Source organism: Balaenoptera physalus, assembly GCF_965194825.1.
Source record: "Balaenoptera physalus genome assembly, chromosome: 17".
Classification (NCBI taxonomy): domain Eukaryota; kingdom Metazoa; phylum Chordata; class Mammalia; order Artiodactyla; family Balaenopteridae; genus Balaenoptera; species Balaenoptera physalus.
In genome coordinates, this window is record NC_138895.1 from 44,543,259 (window position 1) to 44,563,746 (window position 20,488).

The following is a 20,488-nucleotide window of genomic DNA, read 5'->3' on the forward strand; positions in this document are numbered from 1 at the left end:
TTTTTATTCCAGTTTTTATTCTTTATGTTTTTATACAGTTAAGCTCATGCTGTAATATGCTATTTTGTATCTTGCTTAAATATTTGAATAGATATTTTAAATGTATTCAATTCTGTTATATAGTTGTGCTGTGACTTTATTTTCCTAATGTTTGGGCATTTAGATTGTTTATTTTTTTAATTTATTTTAAAGTTGCAAAATTTATATCTCCAAGCATAAATTTTTGTTTGGACTTTAGATACTTTCAGGTTAAATTCCTGCAAGTAGAATTACCATGTCAATGGTCATTAATGTTTTAAAGGATGTAATAATATGTAAAGCCAAATTGCTTGTTAGGTACATTTCTCCGAAGGCACTCCAATCAGCAGTGAATTTTTTTTTAATTGCTAATTTGATGTGTGATCTAGAATATCTTTTAAAAATTTGCATTTCCTTGGTTCCTAGTAGGGTAAACATTTTCATGTGTTTGTTGTTTGCATTTTTCTTTTTGTGATTCAGAAAACTGAATTTTAAAGTATATAACTAGGTTTTTGTATGCCTGGTGCCCAGAAAAATTCCCACTTCAATCTTTCCTTTCTTCACCAGAGACATTGATTAAATGTACTAGAGATTTACTTTATTGGGAATCCCCATTTTACTTTGCCTGGGGCACTCATCAGATTTCTAATTTTATGGCATTTCAGGTATAGTAGTTTAAAACTTTAATTTTTAAAAAAAGTGTGTCTTTTAAAAATTTTTGTCTGTTTTGGTGGAAGCATTTCTGTTTATTCCAGTTGAGTGAAGATTGAGTTTTCTTTGCTGTCCCCCTTTAAATCTCTGCAAGTATATGTATTTTAAAATATTTTAAGCTTGTTTTTAACAGTGTTCACTCTTTGTTAGTGTCTTAATTTTCATACCTACATAGAGTAATAATAATGTCTACCTTTATGTTGGCCTGAAAACTCTAAACCAGGAGTCAGCAAACTTTTTTGTAAAGGGCTAAATAATAGATATTTTAGGCTTTGTGGGCCATATACAGTTTCTGTGGTATAGTCTAATTTGTTGTTATGGTTTTTTTCCCCCCCTTTACAACCCTAAGAATTGTTCTTAGGTCAAGAAATCTATAAAAACAAGCCACGGGCTGGATTTGGCCTGTGGGCAATATTTTGCTGACCCCTGCTCTAAACCTTTTAACTTTTTATGGTTCCTCCAGCCCTGAATTTTCCATTAGCATTTTCTTGTACTGTTAAAATGCACTAAATGGGTGCTAGACTATTGTTTCTATTACATTGATGGATAATGATATATACCTCTTACTTTACAGATAGGTTCATTATCTCTTCATTGTACCATAGATGAGAAGCGGTTAGCTGGCTATTGTCAAGCGTGTGATGTTCTTGTACCTTCTTCTGATAGTACATCTCAACAATTGACTCCATATAGTCAAGTCCATATTTGTTTGAGATCTGGCAACTATCAGGTAAGATGTGTGATGGGGATACAATAGTGTAATGGTAAAGCACTGGAAGCCAGACAGCTGAGTTCAAATCCTGACACCACCATTTACAGTTGTGCCATTTAGGGCAAGCCAGACTGTCAGATTGGCCTGTAAAATAGTTTTAATAATTAAGCTTCTTATGAGAATCAAATGAGAAGTTATAGTTTATAAACTCTAAGGCAAAGCACTGGACAGATGTTGACTCATTATTGATATTATCCTTTCTTGAAGGTATAGAATTTGCCCATTTTAAGCACATTCTATAAGAAACTCTGTAGGCAGAACTTTTAAGTTTTAAAATTACAGGTAGAGAACTTTTAGTTTTATGGAGCCTAAAGTCTTGTGTCTGATCTGAAAGTATGACCTCGTAACCCTGCCTTATTAGCCACTGCGAACATTAAGACTGAAGGAGAGCGTGAGCAGAGCGGTTTTGGTAGGTTTGGATAGTCTATTACATAGCCCATTTTGCCAGGGAGTCTGGTCATCATCTCAGTTTTAATCATGAAAAGGGCTTAAATTAGTCTGTTGAGATTTTTATTGCACCCTCTGTGTATATATCTTTAGTTTTGTAATGAAAATCACTGGGAATTAGTATTTGTACTTTTAAAACCTTTTTTGGAAAGCCTTCATTCTAGGAAGTGAACAGTGCCTTCATGTTATTTAATTCAAAACAGAAATTATGAAATGACAAAGCTATAGCATACCTTTAGTTTTGTGTCTCCAAACGGACTTTTAGCCTAGGTTTTTAGTTCAGTCTTCTCAACTAGAGTTTATTTTTTTTCAGAGAAAATAGAAGAGAGGGGATAAGTACTTCCTCTCCCTCCCTCTGGCCTCTTTTTTGCAAATTCTGCTTTGCCCTAGGGAAGAAAATTAAACTTTCTTGAAGATAGATTTCAGATACAGATGAAGTTATTAAACACTAGAGATCTTTCAGTTACGTATTCCTAGTACAGGCTTATGGAGGGTGGGGATCAATTATGATAAGATATAGAATCTTTAAGAAGGTCCCTGGAATGGTGAAGACCTGTGCAAACAAGACCTTGGAAATGTTACTCATAAATAGGCACATATTACTGTGAATACAATAAAGTGCCAAAATGCGTCACTCAGAAAGTAGTGTAATGGGTAGCTAGGAAGGGGGAAAGAGCAATTTTGTTGCAACTCTGAAATTTATCACTTCAGTTATGTATGCAGGAGTATCTTAGAAATCATGTTTACCTTTTTTTGTTTTTTTGTTTTTTGGTAATAAGATTCTGTTTGTATTAACTGTATATTTTTGTTTTGTGCTGATGAAGTAGTTATTGAACAGTTGTAACAAATATGTCTTCTCACATTTAGGAAGTGGCTTACTTGCCCCTGTGTAGCTTATGTTTTGCTATGGAGGTGAAACAGTGGTTGCTTTATAGTTTTGAAACCATTTTTGTCAGTGCTTTTGTGGTAGAGCTGATTAGCTTTAGCTGTTTCCAGAAATCCCCACACTATCACCCCTTCTTTCTCTCTTCCATTGATAAAGAGATAAAGAGTTGATAAAGAACAGAAAAAGACTAATAATGTGGGTGTTTCTGTAATTCACTAAATAATATATTTTAAACCATTTAAATTGATTAGAATAGTTTCTTAACATGTTATATTTAGATGAATTATTTTTAATTAATTATTTTAGTGTTTTAAAAAGTTTGTTGTATGAACCCCTCCCCCCCTTTTTTTTTGGCTGCACTGCACGGCCTGTGGGATTTTAGTCTCCCTGCAGTGGAAGTGCAGAATCTTAACCGCTGGACCGCCAGGGAAGTCCCTGAACCCATATTTAAAGTGGATGAGAAGAATTTAAAAACTTTCTCTCTAATAACATAGCTGAATTACTTCTTATTCATTGATTCTGCTCTCACCTCTCCCTTTTGATCTTCAATTTTCAAAAATGGTAAGGGGGTGCTATTTGTATCTAACGTAATTTTAAAATTTTAGAAAGAGAAGATTTTCCTAGCAAGAATTTTATTTTTTCCTAGCAAGATGTTTTAATGATTTTCTTCACTGTGTAATTTCTATTATAGAAAGACTTTTTAAATTTTATTAAAAAAAATTTTTTTTGGAAAGATTCTTTCATGATCTTTGAAATGGATGCAATTTTGTGTCTGTGTTCTAGGAGGTAACAAAGATTTTCGCTGAAGACAATTTGACCTTCAGTTTACCTGTGCAGTTCCGGCAGTCAGTCCTAAGAGAGCTCTTTCAGAAAGCTCAACAGGGGTAAGGAAGTGAATTACTTTTTGACTTTTGAATAAAAGGGTAAGTGTGCATTTCAGATTTATCAAAAACATCCCTCCAAACTACCTGTATGTCTGACACAATACTTTCACTTTTTTTTAGTATATGGGAAGTTAACGTGGCCAGAAGAGCCACTTTAATGTTCATCTAATCCATTTTAAAAGTGCTTGGGGGAAAAAAATTTACATAGCAGAATTTGATTCTGTTACCTAATCTGTATAGCTAAATTGTCCCTTGATAAATTCAAGAACTTCCCATGACTTAGGTATTTACTAACGTGCCTGAATATCGTAAGATCTTACCTCTCAAGAATAAATGGCTCATTCTTGTGATTTTAGTTTTGCAATATATTCCTTTTTATTAAAAAAAATTAGTGTATCTGCTTTTGTATTCTACAGAAATGAAGCTCTAGATGAAATCTGTTTTAAAGTCTGTGCCTGTAACACAGTCCGCGATATATTGGAAGGTAGAGCGATTGGTGTTCAATTTAACCAGCTATTTCTTAGACCTAATAAAGAGAAAATAGACTTTCTTCTTGAGGTAAGACGTTTTTTCCCCTTTTGATTTATAATTTTGCTTTAAGTTTACCAGTGATCTCTTAGCTACCAAATCCAGTGCCCTCTTTTCTGTCTTCATCTGACTTGCCTCTCTGGCTGATAGATGTTACTACTGATAGACCATGATCTCCAACCCTGTCTTCTGCTGGAGCTCTTTTCTGGTTCTCCTCCATCACTGGATTTTCCTTAGTCTTCCACTGACTTCTCTTTTGCTCTCCCTTTAATGTTTTTATTTACAAAAGTTTTGTCCTTGGCTCACTTAACTTCTCATATCACTTTTTATTCTCATCCAAAACTTCAGTCACCTGCTCACTAAAAACCCTTGGATCATACTTCTTGCCTCTCATGTGAGCTCCAGAATCTGTGTTTCTACTGGATCTTTCTCTTTCTTTAATAGTCTTAATGTAATAGACCTTGAGAGGAGTACATAGAGTACAATTAATACCATTTAGTTCTAAACATACAACACTGCCAATGCTCTAGAAGTCCTTCTTATGCTCCTTACCAAACCCTCTCTGCCTCTCCTTGAGGAAACCACTGTCCTGCGTTTTGTGATAATCATTTCCTTGCTTTTCATTACAGTTGTATCACCTTTGTATGTACCCTTAAAGAATATTCTTTAATTTGCCTGTTTCGAACTTTCCATAAATGAAATCATACAAAATAAATTCTTTGCCTCTCAGTGAACATACTTGAGATGTTTTTTCAAGTTGTATGCAGATACAGTTTTTTTTTCCATTGCTGTAAGGTGTTACAACATTATATGACCATGTCACAATTTATTTATTTATTCTTAAGATGATGGACATTTGTGTTATTTACAATTTGTGCCTATTGTGCTTCTTGGAACATACTGTACATAAATCCTGGTGCACCCACATACGATTTATCTGTTACATTCCTGGAGAAGGTTTATCTGCAATATTACTATATAATTTCCAAATGTTTTTGCCACTAGCATGCATGAGAGTTCTCGTTGGTCAGGATCTTTGTCAGCACTTGGTATTGTCAGATTTCCTGTCAGGGTCATGGTATAATGGTATCTTATTGAGGTTTTAATGTCCATTTCCTTTATTACTGAGGAATTTAGCAGCTTTTCATTTATTTTTTGCACATACAGATTTTGTCTTTTGAGGTACCCATTCCAAGTGGTATGCCTCATTTTTCTGTTGAATTGTCTTTTTTTTTTTTTTGCAGGAGTTTTTTATATATTCTGTCCTTTACTAGTTTTAAATATTGCAGGTATCTTTTCTGCATTTCACTTCTCTTTTAACTTTTTATTATTTTAAAAGTTCTTAATTTTAATATAATAAAATTTATCAATCTTTTCCATAAAGGAAAAGATTAGTGGATTTCTGTGTCTTGTTCAAGAAAGCTTTTCATATCCTGTAGTCGTGAAAATTGTTGTATATTTTACCTTCTAAAAGCTCTAGAGCTTAGCCTTCTTTTCACATTTAGGTCTTTAATCCACCTATGATTGATTTTTGTGTATTAACATGAAGTATGGGGTCTGATGTCATTTTTTTCCTCACTTGTTCCAGTACCATTTATTGAAAGTTCCATCTTTTTTCTACCAATCTCCAGTACTACCTCTCTTGAATGCCAAGTATCCATACGTGTGTGGGCCTGTCTCTGGGCTGTGTTCTGTACCACTTTTCTGTTTGTTTACCCATACATCAGTATCCCTGTCTTGATATCATCTGAAGTACAAACCTTGGTTTTCAAAGTTGTATCGGTTATGCTCGTCTTTTGCGTTTTCTTGTCGACAGTAGACTCAGATTGTCAAGTTCCGCAAATAAGCCAGTTGGATTTTTGTTTGGAACTACGTTACCTTTAAAAGCCGATTTGTGAAAAGTTAGTGTCTTTACAATATTGAGTATTCTAATCTGTGAACTGGTGTAGGTTTTGATTTATTTAGGCATTCTTTAATGCCCTTTAAAGCTTTATAATTTTTCCATAGAAGTCGTTTTATTTTTTTTATGAACTTGAAAATAGTTTATGCATTGGTATAGAGGTATAGTTGAACTCTGTATAATGATTTTGTTTCCAGCTACTTTGCTAAACTCTTAAAAATTCTGTTTATCTGTAGGTTCATTTGTTTTTCTAAATATTCTTTATCTGTAAATAATGCATTTTGGTTTTTTCATTTTCTAGCCTTTTCATTTTTATTTCTATGTACTTGTTCTTACTGTGCTGACAATGATCTCCAGAACAATGTTTGGTAGAAAGGGCTCTGATGGGCTTCCTGGTTTCATTCTTAGTCTCAAAAGCTTGCACTCTTTCACTGTTTAGAATGATGTTTATCATAGGTTTTTCTTACAGTTACTCCTTATCTGATTAAGGAAGTTTCTGTTTATCCTTAATTCACTGAAGGCTCTTTTTTTAAAAAAATCATGAATTATTTTTAGATTTTATTAAATGCTTTTTCTATGTCTATTATGATAAGCACGTAATTTTTCTCTTCTAATTGGTTAATGTAGTGAAGTATATTAGTTTTTAAGTGTTGAAGTACCTTGTCTGGATAAACCCAACTAGGTTGTGATCTTTTTTTTAAACTGAGATATAATTGACATGTAACATTGCATTAGTTTTAGGTCATGTTATGATTGTTTTTAATATATATTGCTGGATTTGGCTTGCTAATACTTTAAGATTTTTTTACATTCGTGTGTGAGATTGATGCATCTGTTTTTTTTCTTTCTTGTCCTGTCTTTGATTTTGTTACTAAGGTCATGTGTGCCTCATAAATAAGTTGAGGTATGGATCATATCTTTTTGCCTGGAAAAGAAAATGGACTCATTGCTTTTTTCAGTGTTTGGTAAAATTTACCAATGATGTATTTGGGCCTGGAGATTTTTTTTGTGGGAAGATCTTTGGCATTGATTCAATTTCAGTGATTTCATCTGCTGTTCTTTTTTCTTGATTAGTTTTGAGAAGTTCTTTTCTAAGAATTTGTCCACTTTATCTAAATTTTTAAGTTGATTAATATTAATGTTTTTAGTTATCTTTTCAGTGTTTATAGCATCTGTAGAGATGTCACCTATTTCATATTTTTCATTTTTAAAAAGTTGAGGTGAATTCACATAACATCTCTGTTATGTTGCTTATCAGGAGTTACCACATATTCCCAAACACATGACGACACATGTACAATGCATCTCTATATTTGAATAAACAATCTCATGAAAGGACACTAAAGTATTATTTATCATAAGATCTTACATATGGTAGCAAACTTAATTATGTATACAGTGGGGCAAAATTATTAGAATGTAAATATATTGTACATACTCCAAGATGCTCAGATGTGTTATATACTGATAGCATGACCTATTCATCTGAGCAAAGTACTTTTAAGATACTGTTTCTGAGCATGGTAATTAAAAATACTATTATTCCTTTTTTTCTTTTAATAGCTTCATTGGGATGTAATTCGCATACCATACAATTCACCCATTTAAAATGTACAGTTCAGTGATTTTTAGTATGTTCATAGAGTTGTGCAGCCATCACCTCAGCCAGTTTGACAACATTCATTCCTCTCTGCCCATCTGCAACAAAACTCCTTATCCATTAGCAGTCATTTCCCATTTTCCCTCAATCCCTTCAACCCTAGGCAACTCTTAATCTACTTTTTGTCTCTGTAGATTTGCCTGTTCTGGACATGTCATATAAATAACTTCTTTCACTTAATGTTGAAAACTTGAAAAATTTGATCCATGTTGGAGTGGGTATCAGTACTTCATTCTTTTTTATAGCTGAATAGTATCCCATTGACTGGATATGCTCTTCAGTGTCTATTTTGAGTGTTCATTCATCAGTTGATGGGCTTTAGGGTTGTTTCCACTTTTTAGCTCTTATGAATAATGCTGCTATAAACATTATATAATTTAATTTTTGTGTCAGCATATTAGAGAATATTTGACAATTTCTTAAGGTTAGGGAGCTTTTACACTAATAATATATATTTTTTGACTTCTTGTAAATAATATGTGGGAAGGAAGCCTAATCTAATAAACTCAATAATATTATAAGGATATTATTTTTAGATAACTAATATTTTCATAGCTGGTTTCTGTTACTCTTTATTTTCATTGTTTAGTTTTTAAACCTTGGTTATCTTCTTAACCATTGGTTCTATATACTTTAACTATTATCGATCATTCTTTTCAACTATCTAAGATGACCCTTTTCTCACTTTTCTGACAGGAACTTCTGATTCTTAAATTTATCACTCCATTTAATTTGGCAACGTACTTTGTAAATTTCGGCAGGACTTGTTCGTATGCTAAATAGATTATTCTTTACTGCATATTCTTTGGTCTCATCTCTTAAATTTCTTAACCAAATCTGTGACTGATAATGTTTGAAAGGAAAATTCAGTTGTTTTTAAATCTAAACTTTTCAGACTGTAGTATAATTATTTTAAAGTACCCATATTCAAATAAAAATTACTCAAATTCCTAGGTATGTTCAAGATCAATAAATTTAGAAAAAGCTTCAGATTCTTTGAAAGGAAACATGGCAGCTTTTCTAAAGTAAGTGCCTTTCTTTTCTTTTTCTTAATTTTGAACTTAGTCCTGTGAGAAAAATATATTTTATTCCATATTGTTTTGGATTTGCCCTGCCTATCTTATAACCAGGCAATAATTGGTATTTAAGAACAGTTATGGTTTAGATTCATGTAGTCGCATACAACTTAGGATTCTGTCAGTTACTCCTTTTGTATATTGTAGCATTGAAATCACAAATTTTAAATAAGGACCAAAAAGAAATTTTAAAAGCTGTTTCAAATTATTGTTGTGCAGTTATTGAATGGTGGCTTTTTAAACAGTTTATTAATAAAAATTGGTTAATATGATTGTTTTCCCCAAACTAAAATTATACACTTTTTTGTTTTATAATATTTCTTACTGATCTAGGAATGTGTGTCTGGGGTTGGAAGACCTGCAGTATGTTTTCATGATTTCTTCACATGAGCTTTTCATTACATTGTTGAAAGATGAAGAACGAAAGCTACTTGTTGATCAGATGAGGAAGAGATCCCCTAGAGTAAATCTGTGCATTAAACCAGTAACTTCATTTTATGATATCCCAGGTTAGCTCTGCTAGCTAAAATGTTGGCACATTCTGCCCCTCAGTGTATTTGAGGATATCCTCTTAATTTGTTTCAGATTACACGAATGCTGGTAATTAATAGACATTTACCTGTCTTTTGTAGTCATATTTCTGTCTAAGCAGTTAAGTCTTGGGACTCTGCTGAGTCTCTGGTTCATGGAGATATAGGCCTAGATACATAAAAGATTTTAGCTGGGGAAGTAGACCCACGTAACTCTGCTGCTGTGTTCTTGAAGGTAAAAGAGGATGGGAGGGGAGTGGTTGAGAACAATAAAAGGTACAGGCTTGCATGCATTTCAGCCTGTATATCACCGTGATCCTGTCTTCTGGCTAAACATTCAGCTTTGGTAACATTGCCATTTTTGCCTTATTTATTTGATGATTTTCTTGCATTTTTTTCTCTTATTTTATAAATATAAGTAGAAAATATAGTGCTGCTCATTAATAAGGAATACAAGCTTCAACACTTAATATGGGGGAGACAGAGAATTCAGTTGGCTGAACGAACTTTTAAGCTGCTTTGACCCTCATTAGATTTAAACTGCTTTGACAGTCCAGGTGTAAAGGGAAAGAATAATATTAACACAGATAAAATGCTGGAAATGCATTATTGAAGACTATATCTGAAAGCCGAGTTGTAGTGAGGGATTTTAATGATCAATTCTTCATTTTCTGGGGAAGGCAGTGCCTCCACCTCCTCATTCTCCCCTTCAGAAAACACATTCTTAATGTTTATTGCTCAAAACATTTTATATGTGCTTTTAACACAGTATATTCCAAAGTAGGAGACTGTCTATATAAGTTAAATTTTTCCATATATCCCACATAATTCTTTCCATGTACCAGTTACTGATTTTTATGTTTTTATTTTCATTATCTTTATTAAATGCATTCATTTATTAAATGAAGACATAATAAAAATTGTGTTAGGCTTTCTATATGAGAGTGAAGTTAAAATAATTTGCATTAAGTTGAATAAATCAGTTTTCAAGATGAGAGATGCTTTTAACTTATAATACTTATAAACATGCACAATTTCTCTCAGTAAATTACCATTCTCATATTTATAGGATTATGTATACCTTTGAATCAAATCATTATTTAAATGGAAACCTCTCCTTCCTTTCTTAGCCTCAGCAAGTGTCAACATTGGCCAGTTGGAGCATCAGCTGATATTGTCAGTAGATCCCTGGAGGATTCGACAGATTTTAATTGAATTACATGGTATGACTTCAGAGCGCCAATTCTGGACAGTGTCTAATAAGGTAAGAAAACCCTCTCTTAAGCACAGATAAGAAGGGACTTCTCTGGTGGTGCAGTAGTTAAGAATCCGCCCGCCAATTCAGGGGACATGGGTTTGATCCCTGGTCCGGGAAGATCCCACATGCCTCAGAGCAACTAAGCCTGTGTGCCACAACTACTGAGCCTGCGCTCTAGAGCCCGCGAGCCACAACTACTGAGCCTGCGTGCCAAAACTACTGAAGCCCGCGTGCCTAGAGCCGTGCCGTGCTGTGCTCCGCAACAAGAGAAGCCACCGCAATGAGAAGCCCACGCACTGCAACGAAGAGTAGCCCCCGCTCACCACAACTAGAGAAAGCGCGCGTGCAGCAAGAAGACCCAACGCAGCCAGGAAAAAAAAAAAGAACAGATAAGAAAATTATCCTTGTTTTCTGATGTAATTTCATAGAAGAGCTGTTCCCTGACCTTTTTGGGAATAAGAACCCCTTTTATTTGTCAACAATTCATCAACAATGTGAAGGACCTGCACATGAGAGTAATTGCACTTTGAACATCCATTGACAGAGAAAATATGAAATATCCAAAAAAGATACTATTAAATCAGTAACAACCAAAAATGAGTTTATATTTCATTTGTTGTCATAACACCTACATGCATTTTCAGTATAGCTGTTAATATGTGTGTAAGGTATAATATTTATGCAATCTGGAGCTAATACTTGCTGTGTGCTTACAGAGTATTTTTGGTTTAGTTTTTTCATATCTTCTTGGAGTCTAAAGCCTACAGTTTAGAACCACTTCATTAAAACTTCTTTTTAGAACATTTTTGGCTTTAGATATTCTTTTTAAAAATGCCAAGCTAATGTTTCTGAAGTTGTCTATTTAAGTTTTCCTGTGTGGAAAGTGCAAATGAAAATAGCTTTTTAAACATTTCAGTGGAATGTAGCTTGAGATACAAGGGAAACAGTCCACAGATACAGGTGAAATTAAAGTACTATGGTAGAGCTTCTAATTTAACTGCATACTCCTCCTCTGCTGAATATGTAATAAAAAGCAGCAAGAAATTGCTGTATATTTTGTGGGGTTTGAACGTAAAAGTGCAGTGAAATGAAAAATTGGTCTGAACCTTAGTTGGGCTTCTTAGCATTGACAGTGTTATTTGTGTTCATTTAAATAGAGAGCAAGCATATAGCATAATAGTTAAGAGCAGGAGTTCTGGTACTAACTGCCTGAGTTTGAATGCCAGCTCTCTACTTAACTAGCTGTATAGTCTTTGGCAAGTTATTTGACTTCTGTGTGTCTCCATTTTCTCATCTGTGAAATGGAGATAATAGTACCTACTTAATACTGTCGTGAGGATCATATGAGTTAATACATATTAAACTCCTAGAATTTTTTTTTCCTTCTTTATTTCTATAGGCTATCCTTCAGAAAGTTCCAATCCATTTAATTATTTATTACTAGCTTATTATAGTGATTATGTTCATTTTGATTAGCATTTCAATACAGCTGTCATTTTCCTTTCTCTTTCAAAAATGACTTTTGAATGATTATTTAAATGGGGTTGACTATTACTGAAAGATTCTTATCTAGATTTGGCTTTATGTGTGTGTATTTGTGGATTTTTATTTCTTCTAGTGGGAAATACCTTCTGTCTATAGTGGTGTTATCCTGGGAATCAAAGACAATTTAACAAGAGATTTGGTTTACATTCTAATGGCCAAAGGTTTACACTGCAGTACTGTTAAGGTGAGTAAAAGCATACATTGACATCTGGTTAAGAATATGCTTTGTAAATTTAGCATGAAGCCAGGAATCAGAATCAGTTGTGTTTTCCTGATCTTAAAATCATAGTTGTAGGCCTAGGAGGATATTTGAAAAGGCGTTTTGGTTTTTCTTTTTCCCTTTACCCTCATAACTATACGAAAATGGTCTTGGACATGTGGCTACTACTCTATTTCTTTTAAAAAATTAGAGAACTTGAATAGTTCTTATTTGTATTTAGGGTTCAGTTAGTAAAGATTGTATTCCAAGCTAAAGAAAAAAACAAAAATCATTAAAATTACTTTTGTAGATTTTACATAAGGATCTATTTGCGAAGTAATCTGGGATGGAAATACAGATTTGGGAATCATCAAAGATCACCCTGGGAGAATATTCAGAACCTAGGGGATCCAGCACAGGGTCCAAAAAGAGTGGCGTGAGAAAGAGTCTGGTATGAAGACCAGACTTGTGGGGTCATAGTAGCTAAGGGGATAGAGGATGTCAAGAAAAGGGAATGGACAGTACTGGGTTGCAGCCCCTAAGCCCAGTAAGGTAACTGAAAGGTATTGAGTAGATTGTGCCATTAGAAGATCTTTGTTTAGTAAGAGCTATTTCTTCTTCACGATGTGGGGGATAGAAGCCATATTGTACGAGTGAAGGAATCAATGTGGAGAGAGTAAGCGAAGGCTACTCTTTGGAAAAATTAGAAAGAGATGTGTAGGAAAGGGCTTGGATCATAGTTGATTTGATATATTTATTAGTCAATTATATAGGCTAATAGAGTTGTGTGCAAAATTTTAGAATGTGGAACCTTGTTGAAGGGGGTAAGGTCTAATTCTGACTATCTTAGGTGGAGAAGGGTGTTTAATCATGGAATTTTATACCTGTATGATATATGTATATAATATTTATATAAAACTTTCAGTTTTGTTATTTTTTAAATTTTTTTGGCCACGCTGCGTGGCATGGGGGATCTTAGTTCCCAGACCAGGGATCGAACCTGTGCCCCCTGCAGTGGAAGCGTGGGGTCTTAACCCCTGGACTGCCAAGGAAGTCCCCTAGTTTTGTTACTTTATAATTTATGTAAAACTTGTTTAGTAATATAGCATGTATATTATATTGATTGTTTACTGGATGTTTTTTAAAAATTACAGGTAATTCCCTGGCGGTTCAGTGGTCAGGACTCTATGCTTCCACTGCGGGGGGCACGGGTTCAATCACTGGTCGAGGAACTAAGATCCTGCATGCCGTGTGGTGCAGCCAAAAAAAAAAAAAAAAAAAATTTACAAAAGAATTAAGTATTTATTGGAATAAATCAACAATGCAGAGATGATAAAAAGATGATAGTCTAGCCTCATCTCCCAAGATAACCAGTGTTAACCATTTAAATTAATTCTTCTCCTCTTTGTTCTGTACTTATAAAGACGTATTTTTTGACTCCAGAGGAAAGGTGATTCAGGCTATTCTGCTGTTTCTTTTTATAGGACTTTTCCCATGCTAAACAGCTATTTGCTGCTTGTTTGGAGTTGGTGACAGAATTCTCACCAAAACTTCGTCAGGTCATGCTGAATGAGATGCTGCTTTTGGATATTCATACACATGAAGCTGGAACAGGGCAATCTGGAGAGAGACCGCCTTCTGATCTTATTAGTAGGGTGCGAGGATATCTGGAAATGAGGCTTCCTGGTAAGACTTTTTTCACAAAGCCAAATTTCAGAAATTTAGTACTCAAGTAACTGTGGGGAATATTCTAAAAGAATATTTACTGGACTTTTTACCATCTATGAAAAAATTATTTGTCTTTTAAAACAGAATTCAGATGTGGAGTTCACTTGAAAACATTGGGGAAAATGTAGGAAATTATTAATTTCCTAGGATTGCCATAAATAAGTACCAGAAATTAATTAATTAATTAATTTAAAATTTATTTATTTTTGGCTGCTTTGGGTCTTTATTGCTGCAGAAATGAATTTTTTCATGATTTTGGAAATGAGATTTCTGAAATCAAGGGGTCTACAGGGCTACACTCCCTTTGAAGGCTCTAGAGAAGGATCCTTCCTTGCTTCTCCCTAGCCTCTGGTGGCTCCCAGCAGCCTTTGGTGTCCCTGGGCTTGTAGCTGCGTCACTCCAGTCTTTCCCTGTTTCACGTGGCCTTCTCCTGTGTGTGTGTGTGTCCATGTCCTCTCCTCTTGTAAGGGCAGCAGTCATTGGATTTAGGGTCTACCCTAATTCAGTATGACCTCATTTTAACTAACCACATCTGCAAAGACCCTGTTTCCAAGTAAGATCACCTTCTGAGGTTTCGGGTGTACATGAATTTTGAGGGTACAGCATTCAACACACTACAAAAACTATATTGCAATTTTAAGATATTCTGTTAAAAGGTTCAAAATGTCCTTGAAGCTGCATGTTGAAGGTTTATTTCCTCATAGCTGCCATAGACAGCCCTCAGCATGATTGTCTGTGGGTCAGGAAGTCACTTGTGGTCACTTTAGGAACAGATTTTGACTGTCCAGTTCTAAATGTAAAGATCTTATTATGAAAAGGAGCTTATCATAAGAATTTTTTTTTATCATAAGAATTATCATCTGTTACATATAATCTTGCTTAGTTAAAGCAGTTTCTTTTACATGTTTTAATAATATTTAGAGCATTTCAATCATACTGTACACATTTAATACTGTAAATAGTACAATTGAAGTGTAAAGCAAGGTCCTAATAATGTGCCCAAACAAATGGCTGCTGGCCCTCTGGGGTCTTTTGAATTAATTTGTTATAACATTGTGATTTCTTGAAGAAATTACAACTTTTTAGCACTCTGTAGATAGAATACCTTTGAGTTTTAATGCATCAGTGCCCTTCAGTATCACAATAAAAACTGATCTAATTAATATATATGAACTGTCAACAGAGTGTTTTCTAAAACTCTTTTTTTTCCTTTTTCTTTTCGGGCCGTGCTGCGCGGCTTGTGGGATCTTTGTTCCCCTACCAGGGATCGAACCTGGGCCCTCGGCAGTAAAAGCACAGAGTCCTAACCATTGGACTGCCAGGGAATTCTCCAGAGTGTTTTCTTTTTAAAGGTTGAAGATTGGTTCTCTAAAATGAAAAGCAAAACGAATTTTAAAAACCCTAACATTTATTGAGTGCTAACTACATGTCAGACACTCTTCTGAGAGCTTAGGTGCATTAACTGATTTAGTCCTTGCAGCAGCTTCATGAAGTAGCTTCTTATTTAATTATCCCCGTTTTGTAAATCAAGAAACTAAGGTTAAAGAATTTGGCCAAAGTCATGAAGTAAGAGACGGAACTGTGTTTTGAACTCATCAGGCCAACTTAAGCCTGTGCTTTTACTCTTTGAAATGGTTGGAAATGCCTTCAAATAATTATAGTCTCTTTGTACTACCTTTTTGGCCTTTGAGTAGTTTGGAGTTCACTTCACTTTTCCTCCCTCCCTCCCTCCCTCCCTCCATTCTTCCTTCTCTCCCCTAACTTACTGAATGTTCATCTATTTGTCCCGTAGTTTGTGTTGTAAGCAGTGTTTGAAATGAGAAGGAAAGGATGTACTGTTAGGAAGAACAGGAAAATGTTTGAACCCCACTCTCTAGATGCTGATTCTTCTTTAAGAACCATTGTGGACTCACTAATGAGAGATGCCCGGTGAATAAAGGACGCCTTGGAGCCAAATGCTGTCTGGCCTTCCTTTGGCAAGGTGTACGGTGCACAATGCACAGTGACGTGTTGTACACTGGGGTATTAAATTTACTTCTGTCTTCACTCCTTCTTTAAGGAGATGATGCAAGTAATGTATTTTTACTTAATTTTGGTGTGTTCCTGTGCCTCTTTTTTGTCATCTCCAGTTGCTTTTTGGGATAAAGTGAGGTATAAACAAATAGCCACAGGTGAAGACTTTTTAGAAAGACTGAAAAATATTGGTACTCAAGAAGTTTAATAGCTCTCCCCATTTTAAGTTTTAACATTGTTATTTAGTATTCATTGGGTTTCTTTTCCTCTTTCTTGAAATGCATTAAAACCTGAGTATTATATACTTTGAGCTACAAAAATTCACAATGTATTTAATATTAAGGTATATTTAATAATTATTTATTTCAAAGGAAATAATGGTCAAACAATTCTGAGTGATTTTTTTCCCCCATATCTTTTTATTTAAAATTGTTACAGGTATAGTAAGTATTTTTTGAATGAGTGAATGATTGGTCTCTTATGAATATTTATCGTGTTTTAATCAGGAAAAATTATTAAAAAATGAAAAACATATTAACATGGATTTATTACAGCTTTAAACGTGGTTTACCTATTTCTGTGCTCTAAATAGCTAGAAGTTTATACCATACCATTATATATTTGTTTTGTTTGTGTGGTTCTTCTCTGCTCATTTATTTATTTATTTTTGGCTGCGTCGGGTCTTAGTTGCAGCCCGTAGGCTTCTCTCTAGTTGTGGCATGTGAGCTCCAGAGCTCGTGGGCACTGTAGTTGCAGCACGCGGGCTCTCTAGTTGTGGCCTGCGTGCTCAGTAGTAGTTGCGGCATGTGGGCTTAGTTGCCCCTGTGGCATGTGAGACCTTAGTTCCCTGACCAGGGATCGAACCCGCGCCCCCTGAATTGGAAGGCGGATTCTTAACCACTGGACCACCAGGGAAGTCCCTCTCTGCTCATTTAAATTATAAATTTGTAGAGGCTGGGTACCAACTCCTAGACTTCCACAGTAGAGTATTAGGCATCTTAAGGTGTTCTTAGTAGAGAATTTTGTTGATTAATAGTGGGGACTGTGGCAGCCTGTTATTGGGAAACCTTAAACTTTCTAGAGAAAAGTATAAAATATTAGTGTTTTTCTATTTTTTCATCTGTAACTATTGTTTTTAATTTGTTCAGCTGGAATCTGAGCAACTATTTGCTTTGTTATTTATTGATTGATTGATTGCCACACTGCACTGCACGGCTTGCAGGATCTGAGTTCCCTTACCAGGGATCAATCCTGCACCCTCTGCAGTGATAGCACAGCGTCGTAACCACTGGACTGCCAGGGAAGCCCCATGCTTTGTTCTTTTAGTGTTATGACGGTAACTCCAACTACTTTCTTCTTTGCTGTTTAGATATTCCTCTTCGTCAGGTTATTGCCGAGGAGTGTGTTGCTTTTATGTTAAACTGGAGGGAAAATGAATACCTTACCCTGCAGGTTCCTGCATTTCTGCTTCAGAGTAATCCATATGTAAAGGTAATTCATGTTTAATCTAAATAAAAGGGTTATTAGGCTGGGATTATTGGACCAGTTTCTCTAGATCTGTACTACTTAGGGAGCTTCTCCAGTTTCTAAGATTCAGTCTAAGTTTGGACAGATGCTTGTTGGTTTGTGTAGTTTTTGATAATTCAGGTACTTGAGTTTGCCCTCTCTAATATTTTTTTCTTCTACCCTATAGTTATAAGAATGCAAGCAAAAATTATTTCGTTAATAGACAACATTTTGGTATAATCCTAAACTAGTGAGAAGTTAGTCAGCTTTTCTTGCTTTGATTGATGTAGTCAAACCCTGGTTTCAGCTCTGGAATACCCGGGTCTAGCTGGGTTGGACTGGGGGGGCCGTTAGGGGTGAGCTGCACCCATTTTTCCATTTGAGCACCTTACCCTTCTTCAAAGCCTATTAAACTCTCCAAGTTGATACCTGATTCTTATTAGGCTACATGTTTGTTATTAGTGATTATTTCCATATGAAACAGTTCATTCAGTGAATTGATGGTGTGTTGTTTGTTTATTCTCCTTTCTTAACTACACCTATCCTGCACGACTGAAAATGCTTTTGTGTGGAGAAAACATCAAAAATAAAGAGAGACAGGAGGTCTTCCCTAAGATTCTTTCTTTCATGTGTTAATATTATGTTTACCTTGAATAAGCAGTGAACTTTTCCCCCTTTTTGGTCTTGTAGTTAAAAAAAAAAAAAAAAAAAAAATTCATGGTTTACCACTTTTTTGTATATGTTTGGTCCTTCAGATTTCCTTACTCTTTTCTTAATGCTTGTGTTACCTTTTGTTCTTACCTGCCATCATCTCATCTTCAGTACACAGTCCCTTAAATGGATGGTTATCTGGAAACCTTGCAACACTGTACCAGTTTTTACGTTTGCCTTTGGTTATTTGTTTCTTCCTCCTTATTTCATGTATGGCCTTTAAAAAACTGAGCTCATTTCACTTCAGCCCTTTGAAGACTTACTGATTTCTTTTGTTTTTTTCCTCCTTTTCTTTATGGTCGTTCATAAAAATTTGTCATACTTGAGTCATCCTTCTCTTTGGAATTTCAGACATTGGATTATATCTGTTTTTTTAGTGAACTTTCTGATAGGAGTTCCTAATATCTAGGGTATTTGTCTGATTATGCCCAGCAGTCTCTTGTCTTTAGTAAACTCTCAGATGAGACGACCGTTTCGTTTCAAGATTATCGTTTCCACTTGGAACGGTAGCTTGTTGCTTAGTATTATGACAGTGCAGTAGCTTTTCTCTTTGCTTCTCTTAGCTGTGAATTCTGTGGAGCTGTGCACCAGGAAGCCTGGCCGCATGTTTGAGGGCCTGCAGTGTGGAAGGGCACGGGGTATTGTGTTGTAGGTTGCCTAACCTTGGGCTAGGTTAGCTCACTGCTTCCTGCACTTCCCCTTGATCTGGCCACAGAGGAGGAAGGGTATGAGGTGACCTTGCTGCAGGGGCCACTGAGGCATCTCCTCGTCTCATCTGGATTAGGGTTTTGTGTGTCTCCTTCCCTAGTTGGCCCCTTGTCCCCTTGTTAATGTAGAGGAGAAAGTAATCAGATTGAGAAGTCTAGAGTAAGGGATTAGGTATTAAAAATTATACAATTTAGAGCAGCTTTCAAACTTTGAATTTGGTGTGGAATATATATACAGATGCTTAGGGAAGAGTCTGGAAGGATATTAACAGTCATTATCCCTGGGTAGTGAAATATTAAGTGATCTTTAATCAATTTTATTTTCCATTCTCTTAGGAATGGAAAAAGGAAAGGAAAAAATCTTAAGCACGTGACTAAATATGACCTTTTGAGATAATAAAAACAGTCCAGCCTCTCCCTTGGATCAGTATGGGAGGTAGTATAGTATATTGGAAAATGTACAGCATTTATGGGCACTTGGATTATGAGAGACTAACTAGTGGGAGGAGGAGGAGAGGTTGGTGCCAACAGTCATAATGGTATAAGACAAAGACCATGGCTTTTGTCATGGCCTGCAAGGCCTTTTAAGGTGTGGGAGCTTCTCCTTCTCCCTCCCTGTCATGCCAGCTCTGTCTGTGGTGCCGGAGCGCTCACAGCCCTTGTACACACAGTGCTTTCTCAGGCTTCCGCACTTCTGCACTTCTGTGTGCTGTTTGTTCATTTGGCCGAGATGCTCTTCCCATTTTTGCCTGTTTGTGTAGTTTCTTTGAAGCTTTCCATAATTCTTTTCTTCGCAAACTTGCAGTTCTTGTTACTTCTGTACTGTTGTACTGTGGACATATTTCTTTTGTTGCACTTATACTGTATAGTAAATTATTTGTTCACCTGTCTGTCTTCCCCGTAAAGCAGTGAGCTTCTTGAGGACAGTTAATTTTCATATTTTCAGTGCTTTGCTTGATACCCAGCACATAGGAGATGCTCAAGAATGTTTGTGGAATTCAACTGACTTGGGGCCTAATACCTCTGAAAATTCTTACTTTTAAGTGAATTTACTTGCTTAATGTGGTAACCTTCAGCCAAGCATGGGATCTCTGACAACAGAAAATGAAATTGAGAACTGCAGTAAATAACTTGTGTATATTGTGATCCTAGTTGTTAGAGAAGAGTATGTGCAGTAGGCACGCAGGATGAAATATCCTCCTAGATCAGGGACCCTTGATTTCCATTCACATAGCCTAGCTAGGGTTTTTTTTTTTTTTTTTAGAGTCAGAGAACATAATTTTCTCCTTTTTAAAAAATATGTATTTATTTATTTATTTAATGTTTTTGGCTGTGTTGGGTCTTCGTTTCTGTGTGAGGGCTTTCTCTAGTTGTGGCAAGCGGGGGCCACTCTTCATCGCGGTACGCGG

General features: G+C 35.4%; 1 protein-coding gene across 4 annotated transcripts in view; it reads left to right on the forward strand.

The window, feature by feature from the left end:
• INTS8 (integrator complex subunit 8) overlaps nt 1-20,488 on the forward strand; it is a 46,626-nt gene that overhangs the window by 12,433 nt on the left and 13,705 nt on the right. For all 4 annotated transcript variants that reach the window (XM_082432691.1, XM_082432690.1, XM_082432689.1 and 1 more), the window contains 9 exons: nt 1,304-1,459; nt 3,618-3,718; nt 4,135-4,276; nt 8,761-8,831; nt 9,216-9,391; nt 10,543-10,676; nt 12,289-12,399; nt 13,899-14,100; nt 17,525-17,646. In XM_082432691.1, the coding sequence (XP_082288817.1) occupies nt 1,304-1,459; nt 3,618-3,718; nt 4,135-4,276; nt 8,761-8,831; nt 9,216-9,391; nt 10,543-10,676; nt 12,289-12,399; nt 13,899-14,100; nt 17,525-17,646 (1,215 nt within the window). The remainder of the gene's footprint in view (nt 1-1,303; nt 1,460-3,617; nt 3,719-4,134; nt 4,277-8,760; nt 8,832-9,215; nt 9,392-10,542; nt 10,677-12,288; nt 12,400-13,898; nt 14,101-17,524; nt 17,647-20,488) is intronic.